General features: G+C 40.6%; 1 protein-coding gene across 2 annotated transcripts in view; it reads right to left on the reverse strand.

The window, feature by feature from the left end:
• LOC130306835 (prostaglandin reductase 1-like) overlaps positions 1–25,169 on the reverse strand; it is a 39,375-nt gene that overhangs the window by 4,304 nt on the left and 9,902 nt on the right. Inside the window, exons 2-9 of one of the 2 annotated variants that reach the window (XM_056552133.1) lie at positions 23,339–23,448; positions 22,086–22,131; positions 18,680–18,739; positions 17,356–17,523; positions 15,328–15,445; positions 12,342–12,497; positions 9,286–9,391; positions 7,950–8,068 (exon numbers count right to left, since the gene is read on the reverse strand). In XM_056552133.1, coding sequence (XP_056408108.1) covers positions 7,950–8,068; positions 9,286–9,391; positions 12,342–12,497; positions 15,328–15,445; positions 17,356–17,523; positions 18,680–18,739; positions 22,086–22,131; positions 23,339–23,444 — 879 coding nt within the window. In that variant the 5' untranslated portion in view covers positions 23,445–23,448. The remainder of the gene's footprint in view (positions 1–7,949; positions 8,069–9,285; positions 9,392–12,341; positions 12,498–15,327; positions 15,446–17,355; positions 17,524–18,679; positions 18,740–22,085; positions 22,132–23,338; positions 23,449–25,169) is intronic. The other variant, XM_056552134.1, reaches the window with a different exon arrangement.

The raw sequence follows: 25,169 nt of genomic DNA on the forward strand, positions 1-25,169 counted from the left end.
TTCCCAAAAGCTCAATGGCGCTCCTTCTCTTCTGAGCATTGTAATGCGCCAGCAGAGCACTTGACGTCCACACATGGGGTATTTCCATCCTCAGAAGAGATGGGGTTTCAAATTTTGGGGGGCATTTTGTCCTTTTACCCCTTGTAAAAAATTTTAATTTGAGGGAAAACTAGCATTTTAGTGAAAAAGAAAAATCATTTACACATCCAACTTTCACGAAAAGTCGTCAAACACCTGTGGGGTGTTAAGGCTCACTTGACACCTTGTTACATGCCTTGAGGGGTGTAGTTTCCAAAATAGTATGCCATGTGTTTTTTTTTGCTGTCCTGGAACCATAGTGGCTTCCTAAATGGGACATGCACCCCAAAAACCATTTCAGCAAATTTTGCTTTTCAAAAGCTAAATGTGGCTCCTTCTCTTCTGAGCATTGTAGTTTGTCCGCAAAGCATTTTACGTCCTAACATGGGATATTTCCATACTCAGAAGAGATGGGGTTACAAATTTTGGGGGTCATTTTGTCCTATTATCCCTTGTAAAAAAATTTAATTTGAGGGAAAACTAGCATTTTAGGAAAAAAAAAAATTTTCACGTCCAAATTTAACGAAAAGTTGTCAAACACCTGTGGGGTGTTAAGGCTCACTGGACCCCTTGTTACGTGCCTTGAAGGGTGTAGTTTCCAAAAAAGTATGCCATTTGTTTTTTGTTTTTTTTTTTGCTGTTCTGGCACCATAGAGGCTTCCAAAATGTGACATGCCCCCCAAAAACCATTTCAGAAAAACTCACTCTCCAAAATCCCACTGTCGCTCCTTCCATTTTGAGCCCTCTACTGCGCCCGCCGAACACTTGACATACACATATGAGGTATTTCCTTACTCGAGAGAAATTGGGTAACACATTTTAGAAATATTTCTCTCCTTTTACCCCTTGTAAAAATTCAATAACTGGGTCTAAAAGAACATGCTAGTGTAAAAAATGAAGATTTTGAATTTTCTCCTTCAATTTGCTGCTATTCCTGTGAAACACCTAAAGGGTTAACAAACCTTTTGAATTTCATTTTGAATACTTTGAGGGGTGAAGTTTTTATAATGGGGTCATTTGTGGGGTATTTCTAATAAGAAGGCCCTTCAAATCCACTTCAAAACAGAACTGGTCCCTGAAAAATTTCAATTTGGAAAAATTGGAAAATTGCTGCTGAACTTTGAAGTCTTCCAAAAGTAAAAACATGTCAACTTTATGATGGAAACATAAAGTAGACATATTTTATATGTGAATCAATATATAATTTATTTGGGATATTCATTTTCCTTACAAGCAGAGAGCTTCAAAGTAAAAAAAAAAATGCTAAATGTTCAATTTTTTCATCAAATTTTGGAATTTTTCATCAAGAAATGATGCAAGTATCGACAAAATTTTACCAATAACATAAAGTAGAATATGTCACGAAAAAAACTATCTCGGTATCAAAAGGAAAGGTAAAAGCATCTCAGAGTTATTAATGTTTAAAGTGACAGTGGTCAGGTGTGCAAAAAATGGCCGTGTCCTACAGTGAAAATTGGCTGAGTCCTTAAGAGGTTAGCCAAATTAGTATATTTAAAATCCTTCATTTTGACGACCTATAACTTTTTCATTTTTCTGAATAAGCGGCAGTATGAGGGCTATTTTTTTGCACCATGATCTGTAAAAATAAATTTTATAAATGTTTTTATTATTATTATTATTATAATTTTTAATAAAATGTGACAAAAAAAAGCACATTTTATGTTCATGGCGTTCAGCAACATTATATTATAATAGTTTGGACATTTACGCATGCAGCGATACCCAATATGTGTATTAACCCCTTAATGACGCAGGACGTATATTTACGTCCTGCGCCGGCTCCCGCGATATGATGCGGGGTCGCGCTGCGACCACGCATCACATCGCGTCGGTCCCGGTGCTCATCAACGGCCGGGACCCGTGGCAATGTGCGGTATTAACCCTTTAGAAGCGGCGGTCAAAGCTGACGGCCGCTTCTAAAGCGAAAGTGAAAGTATCCCGGCTAGTCAGTCGGGCTGTTCGGGACCGCCGCGGTGAAATCACGGCATCCTGAACAGCTTGCAGGACACCGGGAGGGCCCTTACCTGCCTCCTCGGTGTCCGATCGACGAATGACTGCTCCGTGCCTGAGATCAAGGCAGGAGCAGTCAAGCGCCGATAACACTGATCACAGGCGTGTTAATACACACCAGTGATCAGCATAGGAGATCAGTGTGTGCAGTGTTATAGGTCCCTATGGGACCTATAACACTGCAAAAAAAAAAGTAAAAAAAAGTGTTAATAAAGGTCATTTAACCCCTTCCCTAATAAAAGTTTGAATCACCCCCCTTTTCCCATAAAAATAAAATAAAACAGTGTAAATAAAAATAAAAATAAACATATGTGGTATCTACGCGTGCGTAAATGTCCGAACTATAAAAATATATCGTTAATTAAACCGCACGGTCAATGGCGTACACGTAAAAAAAATTCCAAAGTCCAAAAAAGCGTATTTTGGTCACTTTTTATACCATTAAAAAATGATTAAAAAGTAATCAAAAAGTCCGATCAAAACAAAAATTGTAACTTCAGATCACGGCACAAAAAATGAGCCCTCATACCGGCCTGTACGTGGAAAACTAAAAAAGTTATAGGGGTCAGAAGATGACATTTTTAAACGTATAGGTGACGCATCTTTCCCTGTATCAGTGGTCTCCAAACTATGGATCTCACGCTGTTGCTAAGCTAAAACTCCCAGTAAAACATCAACTCCCAGCATGCACAGAGTGTTGTTGGAACAGCTAACAGTCCACAGTTTGGAGACCTAGGGGAGATTTATCAAAGCCTGTGCAAAGGAAATGATTCCCAGTTGATTGGTGAGTGCTTCCAATAATTTTCTACTGTGAGACTGTTATGCTCACTACTATAAACTATTGGGATTGAGTACCACATCTGTATGCAGGAACCTGCAAAGTCGGGAAAAGATGTAGTGTTGGACTTTGTAGTGCTGAGCACTGTATCTTCCAGTGTCTCCCTATACACTGCTAGAGACAAGAGAGACGTGTCAATCAAGCCGGCTGGGCAGGGAGCAGCCGCCAGGACCTGCCCCTGTGACTATTTACCTGTATTCTTGTAGCATTTTCAAACTATGTCTCTGTGCAATTTGTGTCCTGGAATCGCAATGCCTGCCCCAGTGTTATGCTTCCCACGGTATTTTAACCCTATGCAATATCTACTACGGGAGGGGGAACAGTAAAAAAACAAAAACCCTTTCTAAAATTCCTTGCTTTCACACTGCCACTGAAATGACGGAATTCTGTTTCTGGTATCTGGCACTTTCGGTTAGGTGACATGACATGGCCAGCCATCCAATCAGTGCCTGAGGCTGGACATTGCTTCGGCCCGTAATTAAATGAGCAGCTGTGTGAGATCAGGTAACCTAACCCAGAAGTGCTGGACACTGGGAACTGAGTTCCGTGATTCTGGCGGTAGCTCAAGTGCAAAAAAGAGAGGGTTGCTTTTATTTATTTATTTATTTTACTGTTTTTCCCAAGTGGATTTTACATAGAGTTAATGGGTACTCCGGTGCTTAGACATGCCTGATCAAGGAGGTCCCGCCGCTGGGGATCCTCGTGATCTTGCACGCCGCACCCCGTTAAAATCAGTCCCCTGAGCGTGTTCGCTACGGGTCTGATTACTGTCGATCACGGGGCCAGAGTGTTTTGACGTCAAGGCTCTGCCCCATGTGACGTCACGCTCCACCCCCCTCAATGCAAGCCTATGGGAGGGGGCGTGACAGCTGTCATGCCCCCTCCCATAGGCTTGCATTGAGGGGCGGATGCGTGACGTCACACGGGGGTGGAGGCATGACGTCACACGTCGCCGGCCCCGTGGTCACCGGTAATCAGACCCGGAGCGAATACACTCCGGGGACTGATTTTAATTGGGGTGCTGCGTGCAAGATCACGGGGGTCCCCAGCGGCGGGACTCCCGCGATCAGGCATATTATTCCCTATCCTTTGGATGGGGATAAGATGTCTAAGCACCGGTGTACCCCTTTAATACCACATTACTATCTTGTATGTTGAGGCTGCACCCCTTTGACTTCAGGGCGCAGCCACAACGTAGTTCTCCTATAGAGGCATGGCAAATCAAGTGCCAGGCTTCCCTGTCCCTTCCCTGCAGTGACTGCTACAGTGATGCTGTGGGGCTGGTATGACAATTTTTCCAGGGCTAGTTTTTAGCCCCAGTCCGGCCCTGGCCACCATGCTGGATGATCGGATCCCCGCAGCAGCACCGCGCGCGATCCGATCATCCATATAACCGGGACCTGCCGGTACCAGCCAGGACCTGCCGCGCATGACACGAGCACCGGACTGGTCATGGCGGCGCATAAATGTACGCCATGGTGCGTTAAGTACATTGTTGTTAAGGTGTTAAAGTTTTCTGCACAACATTTGTTAAAGGCCAGCAAAATACTTGGAGAATATAGAGTGGTCAGATGATAGCAAAATTTTACTGTTTGGATGCTATAATACACACCATGTTTGTAGGAAAAATAGCATTGCATATCTCCCTAAAAACATCATTCCAACAAATCTGCTAACATTTACCAGGATGACAGAGATGAAAAGGGGGTGGACATTTTAGCAAGACAATGATTCTAAACACACAGCCAAGGAAACATAAACCTAAAGCTGCTTGAATGGCCCAGCCTGTCACTTGACTTAAATCCCATTGAAAATCTATAAAAAGAACTGAAGATCATGATTCACAGAAGAGGCCAACAGAACATTCAAGATTTAAAGATTGTTTGTGTGGAAGAATGGACCAAAAATCTCATCAGGGCAATGTATGCGACTAGTTTCTCCATACAAGAGTAATCTTGAAGCTTTCATTACCAACAAAGGCTTTTGTACAAAGTATTAAAGGGGTATTCCAGGATTTTTTTTTTATATTTGACTATGCTACAGGGGCTGTAAAGTTAGTGTAGTTAATAATATAGTGTATGTACCTGTTTGTGATGGTGGTATCACAATTTTTCTGTGATTTTCACCCCAGCACACAAAATTACTCATGTCTCGGGTTTTCACAGTTTGCAGGTGATGACAGGGAGCCTGTCTACTTTAATGGGGTGAGCCACCGCTGAGAGAGAGAGATCATTTTGCAACAGCTGTAGGCACCCTGGTTAAAAAACACTGGTCTTTTGAATGGAATGCAACTAATTTGTGTTTCAATGGGTGGGGTGGCAGATGTGTGGGAGAGAGGAAAATGACCTCAAACTTACAAGCATGGAACTATGGGATGTATAGTTTGAGAAAGAAATCAAACAGGAAATCCAGCGGGTAAGTACTAAAATCACCTTATGGCGAATAGCCCCTTTAAATAAATACATGTTCAATACTTTTTTTCTGTGTCATTTCACATTATTACACACAATATCATTTCTGAGCTTATTTGATTTAGTTTCTTAACATTCTATGTATGAATCTATGATGTATGTATGGATATGTTAGATAGATAGATAGATAGATGTGGACCCAGCAAAGACAGAAGCTAGCTGAAGCACATGTGACTCTGGCCAGGCCAGGAGCTCTTCTGACTGGTTATAGCCCACCCCTTTTCCCAGAGAGGAGGGTTAGACTAGGGGACTTATCTTGCATTTATTGGCTAGGAGACAAGAGCGGCTGGGACAGGATGACTGGTTAAGGTTGAGAGAAAGCTGAATGGAGCAAAGTTAGTAATATTCTTAATAAAAACCTGATCCAGAGTGCTCTGGACCTCAGGTTGAGCCAAAGGTCAACCTTCCAACAAGACAATTAGCCTAATCACACAGCCAGGAAAACACAGGAGTGGCCTAGGGACAGGAATGAATTAGACTCTGTGAATGTCTTTGAATGGCCTAGTCAAAGCCCTAACATTGACTACACAAAAAAAGAGAAAGAGATACGCAATATAATGCACACCCACAGTAACTGTAATCCAAAAAGTATATCTTTATTACATATAAATAGTACAAAAAGCAGACAATACAGTTAAAACCAATTAAAAAAGGCCCAATTGGCCACTGCACAAACGAGGGGGGGGGACCCCCTACCAAAAAGAAGGGGAGAAACCCCACCCAGGGCACCTGCCTCCACAAATACACAGGTTATCAACCTATCATACAACAAGAATGTTTAATCAATACAGTCCTGTCCCCACAACACCAATAATATGTATACAACCTGAGTGTCCTTAATGTGACAACACCCCTGAGGAAGTTGCTGAAGGGCAACGGAACGCGTGGGGTCTTTAGGGGGGCACCTGCCGTACTACTTCTCCATCTATTGTCCTCTACTACCAGTCCCCTGTGCTATATATTAAGGACACTCAGGTTGTATACATATTATTGGTGTTGTGGGGACAGGACTGTATTGATTAAACATTCTTGTTGTATGATAGGTTGATAACCTGTGTATTTGTGGAGGCAGGTGCCGTGGGTGGGGTTTCTCCCCTTCTTTTTGGTAGGGGGTTCCCCCCCCCCCTCGTTTGTGCAGTGGCCAATTGGGCCTTTTTTAATTGGTTTTAACTGTATTGTCTGCTTTTTGTACTATTTATATGTAATAAAGATATACTTTGGATTACAGTTACTGTGGGTGTGCATTATATTGCGTATCTCTTTCTCTTTTTTTGTGTAGTTATTGTTATTTGGTACGCTTAATAGCACCCCTTTGTGTATGATGCTGAGCCCACCTCCTTTCTATATACAAAGCCCTAACATTGAACATCTCTGGAGAAACTGGAAAATGGCTTCCACTGATGGTCCCATCCAACCTGGCAGAGCTTGAGAAGATCTACCGAGAAGAATGGCAGAAAATCCCTAAATCCAGGTGTGTAAACCATGTGACATCATACCCAAGAAGACTGGAGGCTGTAATTGTTGCCAAAGGTGCTTTAACAGTACAAGTAAAAGGTCTAAATACTTATGTTAATGAAATATTTTAACTTTACATTTAACTTAGCAAAGCTTTGCCACATTCTGTTTTCACATTATGGGACGGCAGAATGATGGGGGAAAAACTTGATTTGTTATTTTGATTTTAGCACAAGGCGGCAACATATTTTAACTTCTGCTTACAGAAGTTTTTTTTGCAGTGTATTACATCAGTAATCAGCGGATTGCATGCCTATGGGAAGGGGAGGATGTCATTTATGAAACCATTTCTAAACTAGGTGGGTTGTTAAAGGGGTACTCCACCCTTAGACATGTTATCTCCTATCCTTTGGACTTAACATGTCTGAACGCGGGGAGTCCCCAGGACAGCACTGGGGCTTTCCAAACAAGAAAGCCTGGGGCTTCCATGTCCGTGACATCACACCATTCCCCCTCCATTCATGTCTGTGGGAGGGGGTGTGGCAGCTAGTACACAGCCCTCACGCCCCCTCCCATAGACATGAATGGAGGCAGCGTGGTGTGACTCCACAAACATGGAAGCCCTAGGCTTCCTTGTTCAGAAGGCCGCAGCGCCGGCCGAACCCGCCACAATCATACATGTCTAGGGGCAAAGTACTCCCTTTAAAGGGTTAAATAAAAATCCAGCTATTATTTTTAAATCAGTGATCATTGCTGTTTCCGCTTCAGTAAGTGCACAGCGATCAGCCTTGTTATAAAATGTTACTGCTGATTTGGCATTTCCACTGCTGCAGTACTATAAGACCATAGTAATAATGGCCAATCCTGTAATCCATGGACAGGTAGAGTCTCTCATGCTCCCCTCTTTATTAGCAGCTTTCCATTCTAAGATCATGGGGGTGACCAGGAGGCAAGGACCTATTTCTATGAGATCAGTATGTTATCAGTTTGAGAATTTTATCAACACTACAGAATGGCCAAATTTCCATTTCCATGTAAGCTTCTTCCCCCATTACTACAGGTTATATTGTGATTACCTCTAAAACCCATTGCAGGAGTTGTTTTTGTCCCTCCATAAATCTGTCTGCCCAGCGTGGCACAAGGAAGCCTTCCATACGGAGTTGTTTAAAAAGAATGATGGGTTGTATGTAAGGTCCTATAAAGGAAATGCAAAATGAAATGAAACTTAACACAAATAATAGTCATCGGCATAGAAATTACATTGGATGGAGATGTCACATTGAGCATGCAGTCTAATCTGCAGTAATCTTTTATAGAGCAGGAAAAAATAAGCAGACTGGTATATTGTTTTCTGGGTTAAGATTGTGTTTTATTCATATCAATCTCTGCGCATTCTGGGCTTAAGAGTCCATGACACAGGATAGGGGATAAGTACATGATTGCGTGGGGTCCGAGTGCTGGGATCCCCGTGATCACCAGGACGGGACCCCTGGCTCTTGCAGAGAGGAGCACGTATTGTCTACTGGTAGACGGGACACCCTCCATTCATTTCTATGAGAGCATGGATGATTTCCGAGTGCTGTACTGAGTGCGTGATTTTCGACGCTCTGATAAAAATGAATGAAACGACTGCAACATGCCTCCACACTGAGCACCGGGTCCGTCCTGGTGATGGTGGGGGGTCCCAGTGTTCGCCACCCCCCCCCCTCCCCGCATTTGCACGCGTTCCGCTATTTATCCCCTGTCCTAGGGATAAGGGATTAGTTCATTTTAGTTGGATATCTCCTTTAAGGAAAGATAATCATACCGTTGATGCTGTAATCATACAGTTGCTGCTATAAGTTTCCATACACATTAGCCAAATTCATTTACACATTTACAAGTGTTTAACAATTCCTGGCTTTTACTCCTAGTATGTACCACATCTCTTAGGTCAGTGAGGATCACTACTATATTTCTAGAATGAAATGTCAGAATAATATTACAGACAATGATTTATTTAATATGCAATATCACAGCATTGATCAGTATAAGCAATCCAAGATTGCTTATTATATTCCCTTATGGGGATTTTAAAAGTGCTAAAAAAAATGTTAATAAAATAAAAGGCTTTATCCCATTTTTTTCATGAAAAAAAAAAGAATAATTAAAAATCATATTTGGTATTAAAACATAATGTTTATTATCCTACATGGTGAACAAAATATAATAAAAAATAAAAATACCTAAGGCCATAATTAAGTAAACAGTATAAAAAGGTGTCGTAGTCCTAGGTGTTTTAGGCAATTTTATTACTTCCTATGGATTTGTTCCTTACATAATTGGAGTTAAACTTCAAGCTCAGTAGTGAAGCCTAGTCCTTAATCATTCTCATATACTGTATACAGTATATTATTTGCTCTAGAATCATACCTGAGGGAGGCACTGCATGATTATACATGGATATAGCACCACACACAGAAATTCTTCCAAAATCCTTCATTTGAGGCAGGGCAGCATCAGCAAACTTCCCTCCAACCTACAGAGCAGCCAAAAAGATTGTTTATTTTATTGACACATACATTGCTACTTCATATTGGACATTTTTCAAAATAGGACATTATTCTAATTCAGGGGTCCTCAAACTACGGCCCGCGGGCCACATGCGGAACGCCAAGGACATTTATCCGGCCCGCCGCTGCCTGAGACATCCCTGTGTCCCAAAAGATGTTTTCGGGACACAGGGATGCGCTCTCGGAGACCCCGCGTTTTCTTTAAAAATGCAGAGGCCGCCGGGAAAGTGGCGCACGCAGGGACGTCATTGACACCGTGCGTACGCCCACAGCAACGGAGCGCGGAGGAGCGGGGCAGCGATGAGGACGTGCGTTGGCCAGCTAGGTAAGTGTTACCAGCGGCACGTCAGCTTCGGTGCTCCGACCACCCCGCTCCTTCGGTCCCGGGACTTACTGCTATGTCCGGACCGGAGGAGCGGTGGTCGGAGCACTGAAGTGGGGCAGAACACAGGCATACAGCCTCCAGCCATACACTGGCTGGAGGCTGCATGTCTGTGGGGGAACATACTGCACCTAATGTGGGAGAAAATACTGCACCTAATGTGGGGGAAAATACTGCACCTAATGTGGGGAGCTATACTGCACCTAATTTGGGGGATCTATACTGAACCTAATTTGGGGGATCTATACTGCACCTGATGTGGGGATCTATACTGCACCTAATTTGGGGGATCTATACTGCACCTAATTTGGGGGATCTATACTGCACCTAATGTGGGAGATCTCTACTGCGCCTAATGTGGGGGAACATGCTGCACCTAGTATGGGGAGCTATACTGCACCTAATTTGGGGGATCTATACTGCACCTAATGTGGGGGAACATGCTGCACCTAATGTGGGGAGCTATACTGCACCTAATGTGGGGGAACATGCTGCACCTAATGTGGGGTAACATTATACTACACCTAATGTGGGGGAACATTATACTGCACCTAATGTGGGGAAACATTATACTGCACCTAATGTGGGGGAACATTATACTGCACCTAATGTGGGGGAACATTATACTGCACCTAATGTGGGGGAACATTATACTGCACCTAATGTGGGGGAACTATACTGCACCTAATGTGGGGGAACTATACTGCACCTAATGTGGGGGAACTATACTGCACCGAAAGTGGGGGAACATACTGCACCTAATGTGGGGGAACTGTACTGCACCTAATGTGGGGGAACTGTACTGCACCTAATGTGGGGGAACTGTACTGCACCTAATGTGACGGAACTGTACTGTACCTAATGTGGGGGAACTGTACTGTACCTAATGTGGGGGAACTGTACTGCACCTAATGTGGGGGAACTGTACTGCACCTAATGTGGGGGAATTGTACTGCACCTAATGTGGGGGGACTATACTGCACCTAATGTGGGGGGACTATACTGCACCTAATGTGGGGGGACTATACTGCACCTAATGTGGGGGGACTATACTGCACCTAATGTGGGGAGACCTATTCTGCACCTAATGTGGGGAAACTGTACTGCACCTAATGTGGGGGAACTGTACTGCACCTAATGTGGGGGAACTGTACTGCACCTAATGTGGGGAACTGTACTGCACCTAATGTGAGCACTGAACAGTATTAGCAACCAAAGAATTGCTATAAATAGTCCCCTATTGGGACTATTAAAGTGTAACAATAAAAGTAAAAAAAGTTTTGAAAAAAGAAAAAAAATTTAAAAATCCCCTCCTCCAATAAAAATGTAACAAGTCCTTTTTTCCCATTTTACCCCCATAAAGTATAAACAAAAATAATTAATGCACATATTTGGTGTTACCGCGTGTGTAAATGTCCAAATAACTAAAATATAATGTTATTGATCCTGTACGGTGAACGGCGTGAACGTAAAAAAGCAAAAAAATAAACGCTAAATTACTGTTTTTTTGTCACATTTTATTAAAAAAAAATTATAAAAAAATAATAAAAGTTTTATATACACGAATCTGGTATCAATAAAAGGTACAGATGATGGCGCAAAAGATGAGTTCTTATACCACTACCTATATGGAAAACCGAAAAAGTTGTAGGTCGTCAAAATAGAAGGATTTTAAACTTACTAATTTGGTGAAAAAGTTTGCGATTTTTTTTTTTAAGTGCAACAATAATAGAAATGTATGTAACCATGGGTATCATTTTAATCATATTTACCCACAAAATAAAGAACACATGTCATTTTTGCTGTAAATTGTACGGCGTGAAAACAAAACCTTCCAAAATTAGCAAAATTGCGGTTTTCGTTTTAATTTTTTAATATCCCCACACAAATAGTATTTTTTGGTTGCGCCATACATTTTATGGTAAAATAAGTGATGTCATTATGCAGGACAACTGGTGGCACAAAAAAACAGCCCCCATACTGGTCTGTGGATAAAAATATAAAAGAATTATGATTTTTAGAAAACAAGGAGGAAAAAAACCAAAATGCGAAAATTTTATTGGCCTGGTCCTTAAAGGGGTACCCCGCCCCTAGACATCTTATCCCCTAACCAAAGGATAGGGGATAAGATGTCTGATCACGGGTGTCCCGCTGCAGGGGACCCCCGGGATCTCGGCTGCAGCACCCCTCTGTCATTACTGCACAGAGCAAACTTGACGTCATGATGCTCCGGCCCCTGTATCGACAGTCATTATGCACAGAGCAAGTTTGCTCTGTGCAGTAATGACAGTGGGGTGCTGCAGCCGAGGTACCGGGGGTCCCCAGCATCGGGACCCCTGCAATCAGACATCTTATCCCCTATCGTTTGGATAGGGGATAAGATGTGGGCTTGGTCCTTAAGCGGTTAAAGTAACCCCAAAATACCCCTTTAAACAAATGAAAGCTACTACCCGAATACAACTCAATTGTGAATGTCGGTATATGAAAACGTTACTATACAAATATTACTAATATTTTAGTAGTTTGTTGCTTACATTCTCAAAATAGCAGTCATAGCCTTCCGGAGATGCTTTCTTCAGAGCTTCTTCCAATGAGCTCACTGTCTTGTAGTTAAAAGCTTCATCAAAACCAATTTCCTTCAAATATTGGATTTTGTCATCTGAACCAGCAGATCCAACTACTTTACAACCCTAAGGAGAAATGTGACAGATCCATCTTACAACACAGAAAATAATAGATTTAGCATTTTTTTTTTAATCATAACGTCTAACAAACAAACTGAAGGTACCTGGTCCCATTCTGTTACAATGGACCCTCAAATTACAATATTAACTGGTTCCAGGATGAACATTGTATGTCAAAACCATTGTATGTTGAGACCAGAACTCTATGGAAACCTAGCAATTGGTTCTGAAGTCCCAAAATGTCATCCAAAAATAGGAAAAAGTGAGGATTAAAGAAAAATAAGTAGATAATTAATACAGATAAAGCAAATCCTTACATATAAAAGTAAGAAAGAGCTGCTGGTGATGTAATCATTGTCTATGTAGAGGACAGGAGCTTCTTCAGGGTCCTGTACAGTACACACAATCTTCCAAAAAAGTAAAATAGTGCAGCACTCACTTGGTGTCCAAATGAGCAGCTAGCCCTGGCAAAAGTAAAGAGTAGTACAGAACATGTAGTACCTCCCTGTACTGTAGTGCGGCGCTACCAGACAGACAGTCAGTTCATTCACTACAGTAATACAGGTGTTTTATTAGTAAATACCCATTCTGATTGGTCAGTTCTTCCAGCCATTGTCACATTTTGCAGATCTGGACTGTCCGTAGCATTGTATGTTGAGTATAATTTCAAATGATCCAGAAAAGATCATTGTATGTCGAAAATATTGTAAGTTGAGGGATCACTGTATCGGCATATATTAGCCATATATTAGCCACACAGACAGAGAGGCACTTGTAAACAAATAATATAAAAAGTTGGCACAATTTAGGGGTTCAGTTAGATAAATGTCATTTCTGTCGTTTAACCCCTTGACGCAAATGGACATTCATTAACGTCCATCTGCGGCTCCAGAGGTATGACGCGCGCTCAGCAGGTGAGACACGCATCATACCCAGTGGGTCCCAGTTGCTATAGGCCGATCGGGCTGATGTCCGACATTAACCTTTTAGTGAATGGGCAGTTAAAGGGGTATTCCAAGAAAAAACTGGCTCCAGAAAATTAAACAGATTTGTAAATGACTTCTATTAAAAAAATCTTAATCCTTCCAATAATTATCAGCTGCTAAAGTTGAGTTGTTATTTTCTGTATGGCAACAGTAGAAGAGGTTTGCTATGGGGATTTGCTTCTACTCTGGACAGTTCCCGAGACAGGTGTCATCAAAGAGCACTTAGAGTAATTTGCAAATCTGTTTAACTTTCTGGAGCCAGTTGATATATTTTATATGATATATATATATATATATATATATATATATATATATATATATATATATATAAAAAGTTTTCCCTTTAATTTCTGCAGAATTTTCATGCAGAATTCTGTGCGAAAATTCTTCCGTGCGAACAGACCCTAACACTTCGAAATGACAACTGCCTTTTCAGAACATTAATATAGCATTCAACGGGAAATTCCCATAAAGCTGCCCCATGAAGAACAATAATTTATAAGTTTATAAAATATTTGTAAGGCACCACAGCAACTTGTTGTTGCCAGGCATGGTGGCTTTCATCTTAAGGCTATGTTCAGATGGCGGAATATTTGCAATTCTGCACAATTTCCGTTCAGCAAAGCTGGCTGAACAGAATTGTGGAATTCCGGCTGAATTGCGGGGAAATTTCTACAGAATTCTGTGTTCTCAAAACACAGCACGCTGCCGAAATTCAAAGCCCCATTGACTTCACTGGGATTCTGCCGCGGAATTCTGCAAAGTTAAGGACAGGAATTGCTGCCGTGGAAATTCAGCTGAGTGAATGGGACACCGGAATTCCGTTAAAGTCAATGGACAGTTAATTTGGGTGGAGGTCTGAACATAGCTTTAGAGAAGTCATGTCTTGTGGCAGCATTTGGCCACTACAGGTCATGCAATGTGACATCCAGTTGTTACAAAAATGCAGTTTTGTAGAGAATTACAACCTTTGTTACAACAATATATTGATAGTAAGTTATCTTTCATTCTTGTATTGTGAAAGAAGTGTATCTAGTATAGACAATACAGTCATACAGTGAAAATAAGGCAGTTACGAATAAACTTTTTTCCTCCACAGAGGCATCTGGAACTTTTCACTGTATCTGGAAATATTCACTAAAAGTGTAAAGAAAGCCCACGGACCGGACAGAATGGGAGGGGAGGAGGTGCATGACAGGGGTTGTATGAGGAGTAGGGTTAGGAAAGGGTCAATGGTGTGAGAGCGGGAAGCTGGAAAGGGTAGGAGCTAGGAATGGATAAAAAAGGACAAGCCAGAAGAGGAGGAGCCAGTGGAGCACATGGAAGAGGAGTTGTCCCGCCCACCCGACCCTTTTTTGTTTGGGGTTCAGGTGGTGGTTGGGTTTTGGGGGTTTTGGGAACAGTTGTTGTAGCGGCAGGAATGGGAGGGGGGACTTTTGGAGAACATTTTTGGAGAACAGTGGCAGCGCTGGTGGAGCTGGGATGGGACCAGTATACTTTTCAAAGGTGGGGCCCTTGGTTCAGTGGGTGAGGCGACTAAGGGCGCAGTAGGAGACGGATAGGAATGGGTTGCTTTTAGGTCCCTCTCCTGGTCAATTTAGCATCTCAGGGGTTAAGCATATTTGCACTGTTATAATTGTTATGAAGGTGTTAGTGTTGTTACCCCGTGAGTTTAACAAGTTCGATGTGAATATTTATATATTTATGTGGTAAAACTTGAATAAACTTGGTCCACTGTGGCCTTTCCTACGACAAAGTAGGTGTCCATGTCGTGATGTAAAGGGTGGGGTGGTAGTAGGTGAGTGGATCTAGATGATCACCTACTTAAGCTGACATTCTTCTTTACTTACTTTGATCTTGGCAATCTGTCCCACAACTGACCCGACTGCTCCAGCAGCACAATTGACAAGAACGACCTCTCCTTCCTTTGGATTGCAGATTTCCAAAAGTCCAAAATATGCAGTTAAACTGAAAAAATAAATAAATAAATGAAACAGAATCATGTTGATAGAAATCACTCCATGCTATGTACCACAACATCTGGTTGAGACGTTGAAAACACATAATTTAGTGGGATTGAGGCATTTTTTACCTAATTTTGTTAAAAACCAGGCTGGAAAATATAATTTGGTTGAACACTGTGGGATGTTATCCATTAGACTAGTGGTCTTCAAACTGTTGCCCTCCAGATGTTGCAAAGCTACAACTTCAAGCATGCCCAGACATGTGGTTGTCCAGCTGTTTTGAAACTCTGAGCATGTCCTTACAATCACGTTGTGGAAGTAGTTTTACAACAGCTGGAAAGCCAAAATTTGGATACCACTCATTAGAGAGCTGCATCACTACTGCATCTATAGAAGAGAAGAGCCTTCTGTGTACAGTCTTAGAAAGTCTCAAAAACATTCTATGAATTCAAACCCTGCAACTGTCGGAAAAGCCACTAGGAAAGCCAAGGAGATCTGATAAAAAAGAAGAGGCACTACGCTCAACACCTGGACCCCCACCAATTGAAATGCCTGGCCTATAACTATATCATGTCAGAAGTTTTACAATTTATAGATATCCTAGAATAAAATTCTCTGAAGACTATTCTCCATTCCATGCTGGCTCAATGTCTGTAAAAAGCTTGTTGTGCTTATTCGCATTTTAGACGTGATCTCAATGTATGTATGTATTGATGGATGGATGTGTGTGTTCCAGCATCACTTCCAAATGGCTGGAGATATTCTGATAAAACTTGGTACACATCTTTACTTATAAATGAACTTATAAACTTACTTATAAAATACTTTGAAATTAACCCTAATCCATCCCCATTTGCCAGGGTCAGGGTTTTTTGTCTAAAGTCCAATGCAAGTCTATGGGACTTCGATTATCGTACGCCACAAGCTCCGCTCTGCATCTCCGGGAGAGTGTGTTGGTCCAGCTTGCAAGCCACGCCCCTTTTAGTTTCTGCCCTTTTTTTTCCGTCTCAAGGCCAAAAACACCATTATCTCTTGATACACCTACATCACAGGTCCTTCAACCACAATTTCTTCATCCCCCCCTTACAAAGTCCACATCACCGGGTGAATGTGTCAGTCTGGCTTGCAAGCCACACACCCTCCCATAAGGCCACATCACCAACAAAACCACTCCCCCCCCCCCCCTTTATTTTTATTGTTCAATCCCTTTATCACAACTTCCGGACAGCATATGAGGTTGGGATGTGAGGTCAGAATATAACAATAGAAAAGACTTGATGGCACTCACTAATAAAGCAGATAGAATTTATTTGCAGTCAGGTCTATGGATACACACAATGCCAATAGGCCATTTCATACTCTATCCAGTGCTGAATCTTGACCGGCCATTGTGTGTGTATCTATAGACCTGACTGCAAATAAATTCTATCTGCTTTATTGGTGAGTGCCATCAAGTCTCTTCTATTGTGAAATTGTACCTATAATTATTTGTGATAGAGCACCACAATAGAAGTGAAGCAAAAGATAGAAGTATGAAGAGTCCAGGTATTACTAAGATGGCATTTTGCTGATTGGAGGGCAGTGCCAGCAGTACTTTTCTCTATCTAAGGTTGGAATATAAGGTTGGGATAGGAGGTGAAATATAAGAATGGCATATGAGATCAAGATACAAGGTCAGTATATGAGTACAGTATATAAGGGCAAGAGTGTCTTTATATGTTGCTCCTCTCCCACAAGGTTTAGGTAGGATGACTGGGCAACAGCAGATACTCTGCTAATTCGATTAAGAAACTTTAAATAGTTTTCTATTCCTCAGATATGATGCAGACTTTGCCCGGCCTGAAAAAAAACACATTAAAATTTCACCCAAACTGCACAGTGTAAACAAGGCCTAATTTAGATAAAAATGCTTACCCAGGCATGCCCACTACTCCAAGTGCCAGAGATCTGGGCAGAGATTCAGGCCATTCAGAAGGCAGGGCTTTTAATCCTGTGCCATTAGATATAAAGTGTGTTGTCCAGCCTGAGTTCGAAACATAATAACCACCTACTAGGAATGCTGAATTTTTGCTTTCTAATATCCTAGATGAGAAAAAAGACCCATATGAAATATCTGATGCACATCCCCCACACATGCATAAAGCTATACCAAAACAACGCTATACCAAAATTTTCAAAATACAATTTACACAATTTACTGTAGGATAATAGGACTCATTTTAACATTTTCGGCTCAGTATTTTGGGCCATTTTTGAACCATTAAATGACTGTCATGTGGCTCAAAAAACAGACCAAAAGGAAAAACTACTGAAAAAAGATTTGACCTAATGGCTTTTTGGTCTTTTTTTAAAGCCATTTTTTCAGACATTGTTTTTTTATTTATTTTTTTTTTTTTTGGTTCATAAAAAAGATGGAAAATTGTGTGACAACAAGTGATGATGACTGTACAGGTTTTTGCACTATAGGTTTTTATTACCTAGATTTTTATTTTACTAGATACAGATACTGGAATGTGTTCTTTTTTCTAATCTGGCTGTAATTTATAATAATTTCCTTTTTTATACATTGGTATGGGGGGCAGCCATTTTGCATGCACTGTTTTAACAACATTTAGAGATGAGCATTACAGAAAGCCCTATGGATGTAGGCACAATGGACAGGAGCTGACCCATTGACGTTAATGGAATAGGTGTCTGGATGTGCACAACGACCTGTTTAGAGGTCTATCCACAGGAAGAGGGAGGCTGAACTTTGAGCTGACGCTATTGTGAAGATTCTGTCTTATCTACATACTGATTACACTGTACTCACCAGCAGAGCTCGCTCTCTATATGGTAGATGTCAGATGATATGGAAAATTTCGTGGTCACTGAGGGGTTAAGAAGGAGTGGCCCCTAAGTAAGAAGGGCAGTAACAGTCAGATAGACAGGTTCAGCTGCACAAGTACCTTCCTTTCTTACTTTGACATCTAACAGTACATCCTCTTCCAACAAGATGCTTATTAAAGCTATTTGGTGGGAGATAAATTGGACTGTAAACATTCATAGTTTTCAGTTTTTTTTGTTTTTAAAAAGTTTAATAAGTTTATACAGATGGAAATGAATGATTTTCAATCAATTCCAGTGCTTGTCAGATTTACTGACAAAATAAATTACCCATTATAGCTTGGTCCCAAGTGTACCTGCAGAACAATGACTTATGTTGTTAAGAATGTAATGTGAAAAATATAAAATTTACCTGGCAACTTGGGATCCAATCATTACATCACCTTCTTTTAATATCCATCCACTATATGGTCTGTTAGATATAAATCAATTGGGTTAGTCTTATTTATTTTGTTTGATTTAATTAACTTATATTGTGCCAACATATTCCATAGGGTTATAAAAAGATTATCCTTCCTATTGGTCACCATTGGGGATCAAATTCTAAATTCCAAAGTAACCTATGAGTATGTTTTCAGAGTGAAAGAGAGTATGTAGGGAAAAATGTGCAAATATAGGGAAAACATACAAAGGCCATGCATATGTTTCCTCTGGTCGGTTTTAAACTCAGGACCCAGAACCCTATGTACTGTATCATGAGAATTTACAAAATATTTTTCTACCTGGGGTATAAAGATAAATCCTGACAAAAATATTCATAATGGATTTTCTTTCATTCTCATGCACCACAAAATCAATTTATTGTGGAAATCTCTCTATGTTACTTTCATACTTAATAGTGAAAATGTGCTAAATATCTGCACGGAAAACACATGCGGACATTCCACACATTTGACTAATCTGGTGGGCGATAGGACAGTGCAGAAATGCACCATTTCATAGACAGCAATGCATTTTCTTGCAGAATCCCCAGAAATAATAGACATGTCTATTCTTTCTGCAGAGGCCGGAATCTGAAGTTCCGTGGCAGAAACATTTGGCGGGGAAATTCTGACGTGTGAACAGTGAAATGTCCGTGCGGTATATTCCATGCAGACATTCCGCAAAATGTCCTCAATGTGAACATGACCAAAGGATCACAGTTATTGTGGTGGTCTCTTTACCATCTTAGTCTGGGGTTTCTTTTAAAGACTTGGATTAGCCACCACATTTACAGCATAATATTCCGGACTTGTGGCAGCTTCTTGAATGGATCTTCCCCTAAATATTTTTTTGGTTATAGTCAAATAATTCTGAGCACTCAGAAGAGAAAATGCTACAGAAGAGAAGATACGACAGAAGAGAAGATACGACAGAAGAGAAGATACGACAGAAGAGAAGATACGACAGAGGAGAAGATACGACAGAGGAGAAGATTCGACAGAGGAGAAGATACGACAGAGGAGAAGATACAACAGAGGAGAAGATACGACAGAAGAGAAGCTACTACAGAAGAGAAGCTACTACAGAAGAGAAGATACGACAGAAGAGAAGACATAACAGAAGAGAAAACACAACAGAAGAGAAGATACTACATAAGAGAAGACACGACAGAAGAGAAGACACTACAGAAGAGAAGACACTACAGAAAAGATACTACAGAAGAGAAGACACTACAGAAGAGAGATACTACAGAAGAGAAGATAGTACAGAAGAGAAGATAGTACAGAAGAGAATTTATGACAGAAGAGAAGATATGACAGAAAAGAAGATACTACAGAGGAGAAGATACTACAGAAGAGAAGATACTACAGAAGAGAAGATACTACAGAAGAGAAAATACGACAGAAGAGAAGATACGACAGAAGAGAAGATACGACAGAAGAGAAGATACGACAGAAGAGAAGATACTACAGAGGAGAAGATACGACAGAAGAGAAGATACGACAGAAGAGAAGATACGACAGAGGAGAAGATACGACAGAGGAGAAGATATTACAGAAGAGAAGATACTACAGAGGACAAGATATTACAGAGGAGAAGATTCGACAGAAGAGAAGATACTAGAGAAGAGAAGATACGACAGAAGAGAAGATACTACAGAAGAGAAGTTACTACAGAAGAGAAGATACGACAGAATAGAAGATACTACAGAAGAGAAAATACTACAGAAGAGAAGACACTACAGAAGAGAAAATACTACAGAAGAGAAGACACGGCAGAAGAGAAGACACGGCAGAAGAGAAGATACTACAGAATAGAAGACACTACAGAAGAGAAGATACTACAGAAGAGAAGATACTTCATAAGAGAAGATACGACAGAATAGAAGATACTACAGAAGAGAAGATATGACAGAAGAGAAGATACGACAGAATAGAAGACACTACAGAAGAGAAGATACTACAGAAGAGAAGATACTACAGAAGAGAAGATACTACAGAAGAGAAAATACGACAGAAGAGAAGATACGACAGAAGAGAAGATATGACAGAAGAGAAGATATGACAGAAGAGAAGAAACGACAGAAGAGAAGATACTACAGAAGAGAAGATACGACAGAAGAGAAGATACGACAGAAGAGAAGATACTACAGAAGAGAAGATACGACAGAAGAGAAGATACGACAGAAGAGAAGATACGACAGAAGAGAAGATACGACAGAAGAGAAGATACTACAGAAGAGAAGATACTACCAACACATAATGAAACCTAATGGGGGAGATTTATTAAAACCTGTGCAGAGAAAAAGTTGCCCAGATGCCCATAGCAATGAATCAGATCACTTCTTTCATTTTTCCTCTTTAAAAATGAAAGAATCGATGTGATTGGTTTCTATAAACAACTGGTCAACTTTTCCTCTGCACAGGTTTTGATAAATCTCCCCCAACCTCTTTGAGAAAACCATTCCCTTATCCAGACCAGGATTTGTACAAAGGATTTAAAGACCATTATGCATTTTGCATAGTGGTTGTTTTCTTTTAAAGACAACCCCCATAGTAGACAATTTTTCAATGTCATTTTAGTGTGGTCTTCTCAATGAGATTTCACTGTATTGTTCTTTTATATCCCCTCTAAAGTGTGTCCTTTCTATGTTCTCAGAGGTGGGCATGTATGCACCGTTTCTGAGCTGTCTTATTTTCAATACTACAGTGTACAGGCTGTCCTAAAATCTTCAGTATTTTCTCTTGTCAGGAGAGATATTGAGCATATGCAGAGAAGACACTGAGAAAGAAAGAATAAGCCGACCACAGAAAGGTAGATGCACTTACTGTGGCACTGTAATACATTTATATTTGTAATGTATAAAGTCTGCACAAAAAAATAAGTGTATATACAAAAGATGTTTTATGTAACTAAACTTAAAATTAATCAAATGCCAAAATATGTACTAATAATTGGTTTGTCTTTGATGGGAAGATTACATTATTTAAGAACTGCATGGTAACCGTTTTTACACGAGTTACTGAAACATTGTTCCCTTTTGGTGCAGTTTTAGGAATATTTAGGGAGATTTATCAAAACTTGTACAGAGGAAAAGTCCAGTTGCCCATAGCAACTGATCACATTGCTTCTTTCATTTTCCAGAGGCCTTTAAAAAAAAAAAAAAAAAAAAAAAGTAATCTGGTTGCTATGGGCAATTAGGCAATGTTTAATTAATTCTCCTGTAGAAGTGCTTTGTCAGCCTAAAACTGACCAAACTGGAATACAATGCAAAAATAGTGCCTTTTACTGAAAAATCATAAAATGCTATAACAATTATTATTAATACTATTTACCTCATATATGGGTCTACACTCAAAAAAACGGATTCCAGGAGAATTTCTGAAAAGACATATAAAATGTTCATATATTGAATTCAGATATTGAAGGGGTACTCCACTGGAAAAAAAAATATTTTTATCAACTGCTGCCAGAAAGTTAAACAGAATTGTAAATTACTTCTATTAAAAAATCTTAATCCTTCCAGTACTAATCAGCTGCTGTATGATCCATAGGAAGTTCTTTTCTTTTTTAATTTCCTTTCTGCCTGACCACACTGCTTGCTGCTGACACCTCTGTCCATGTCTGGAACTGTCCAGAGTAGGAGCAAATCTCGATAGAAAATAATTTCCTGTGGATTATACAGCAGCTGAAAAGTACTGGAAGGATTAAGATTTTTTAATAGAAGTAATTTACAAATCTGTTTAACTTCCCGGCACCAGTTGATTATGAAAAAAAAAAAAAAAGATGTTTTCCAGTGGAGTACCCCTTTAATTCAGAATTAAAAGGAAACTGCCAGCTGTTTCATCCACTTTAAACCATATACACAGGGTTATAGTGCGTGTGAACCAGATTAAAATGATGTATTACTCATCCGGATCCCTGGTCCCTTTCTGGAGATACGCACTTTATTGGCTCCCGTTGCTACAATGTTAATTAAACCCCTTTGCACAATGAAGGCAGGAGCCCGTGTTCTGAGGTTCTCTGCCTCTGTTCTCTCTGCTCCCATATGGCGGGCATTTGGGAGGAAAGGGGACAGAGGCAGAGGGGACTTTTGAGTGTTTTGGTGGCATTAGGATCACTCGGAAATGCGCCGTCTTCATACTCATACATGTATTTGTGTTTGTTTTACTGTGTTGTGTTTGTGTTACTATGTATGTTCTTTTTACTAATTTTAATATCATACATTTAATATTTTCTATGATCTTTGCAGCAGTTGCCTTTTGGTGGTGATGTTTATGAGTTTGTATACATAGCGCAGTGGTGGACAGAAAACCACGCAACACGCTATTGCAGTCAAACACACAGCTAAACGAAGTGCCAAGACTAACTTTCCTCCACCATGAATGTATACATAATATGTAATAAAACATTTTTAAGAACAATTTTTGACCCAAACACTGTCCCTACTTCCTATGAGTCCATATTATAGATAATTCAGGAGAGGCATGGTTTAGCCTGTAAATATGATTTATTCATGGAATACAGCAGTGTTTGTAGGTTATGAAAAGTGAAAAGATACTAAGTATATAAAAGAAAGTTCTTTTACCTCCATCTTGCAGTGGCGGCAGCTCTTTTTCTATAAGCTTGAAGTCCTCAGGTTTCGGTGCACCCTCAAAGTGCTTTACCATTGTCCATGACTTAGATACAACCATTTTTCTGTATAGAAAATTATGAAAAATAAAGCTATGACACATTGTAAAATATTGTTGTTGTTTTATTTTTTATATAATAAAAATACTAGTAAAAAATTTAATGTCCATTATATTCAGAATGAAAATGTGCAAAAAACCTATTAGATAGAAATGTATTTATTCTTATAAAAAGTTTTGTGGGTATGTATACAGACAGAAATTAGCTGTATACTGTATATCCTTTTTTTTTATTTTATTTTTTACACTAGAGTCTAAATCATTTTATTATTTTTTACAATTTTCTGGTGGCCCAGTACTGGAATTGTGCCCTCATACCCTTGTTACCCTGTCAGGCAGCCTCCTTACAGTGTCCCCTGGGCCCCCGAACACCTGTCCCCTAGTGTATATATTGTTTGCCATGTGTTATACGGTATAATACATATCGAAAGTGTTAACATGTGATCATCAGTTGTCATGTGAGTTGTCATGTGAGTTTAACCCAGGAGGTATCAGTGACCATGTGACTTAATGGTGACCTATTGGACCCCACCAGAGTCTCCTCTATAAAAGCCCTGGGAGGGGTCTCTTTGCTCTCTTTCTGCTGAGTTGCAGTGCAGTCAGGTCCTATAGTGAGTCCGGAGTCTATAGGAGGCCTCAAGTCAGTTTAGCAGCCACAATTCCACAAGTAAGCTACAACCACAGCATTCTCAGTCTCAAGTCAATTCAGTCACAGTCATCTATTGTCAAGTCAGAGTGGCCTGCACTAAATTGTCCAAATCTACTGCAAGTCCCAGCAAGCCCTTAAATCTCTGAAGTCACTGGTCACCTCTGTGGGCCTGACTGAACTGAATAGACTGTACCAGCTGTCACTCAGTAAAGCTACCATTGTCGTTAACTTGGCGTCGGAGGCAATATTGCCCCGTGCCTAGCCCAGGGTCCAGAGGTATACCATCGGGTGGTATTGAGGATAAACCACGCCCTGGCTTCACGAATACAAGGGGTTAATGCTATCTGCCCCTAGGATAATTCCATCTGTCCTGCATCTCACACCCTCTACCACAATATTATCTAGATTTAGGCTAGGTTTTCGTCAAAGGTTACTAGAAAGGCTTTTTTTTCGATTTTCTGCAGATTTGCCGGCTACACATCCATGGTGTGAATTTATGCCTTTCTGTCATCCCAAACCAGTCTGCCCATACTTCTTTGACCTCTGGCATTAACATCCACACAACTGCCACTCACTGGATATGTTTTTCTTTTTCAGACCATTCTCTGTAAACCCTAGAGATGGTTGTGTGTGAAAATCCTAATAGACCAGCAGTTTCTGAAAAACTCAGATCAGCCCTTTTGGCACCAACAACCATGCCATGGGCCTAAATACTGCCATGTGGTTGTTGACTGATTAGTAAAGTGGTCAGTGAGTGTATAGTGTTCATTAGAGATGAGTGAATCGAATTTGACGAACCCGAATTCGTTACGAATTTCATGAAAAATTCGATTTGCAACGAATACGAATATCTGCGCGATTCTATCGCACGAATCGCTTCATTAAACTCCATTTTACAGCGTTACAGGCTATTGTAGAGCTAAGATGGCAGATCCACATGTGAGTACATGGGGCAGGGGATTATGGGAGGGCGGGAAACAGCGGCGTGAATGAAGGTAGGTGGGCTTACCCAGAACCACATGTGAGATGCAGCCTATCAGTGTTCACTGACCCCTGTGATGTCACAGCCCCTATATAAT

Source organism: Hyla sarda, chromosome 1, assembly GCF_029499605.1.
Source record: "Hyla sarda isolate aHylSar1 chromosome 1, aHylSar1.hap1, whole genome shotgun sequence".
Classification (NCBI taxonomy): domain Eukaryota; kingdom Metazoa; phylum Chordata; class Amphibia; order Anura; family Hylidae; genus Hyla; species Hyla sarda.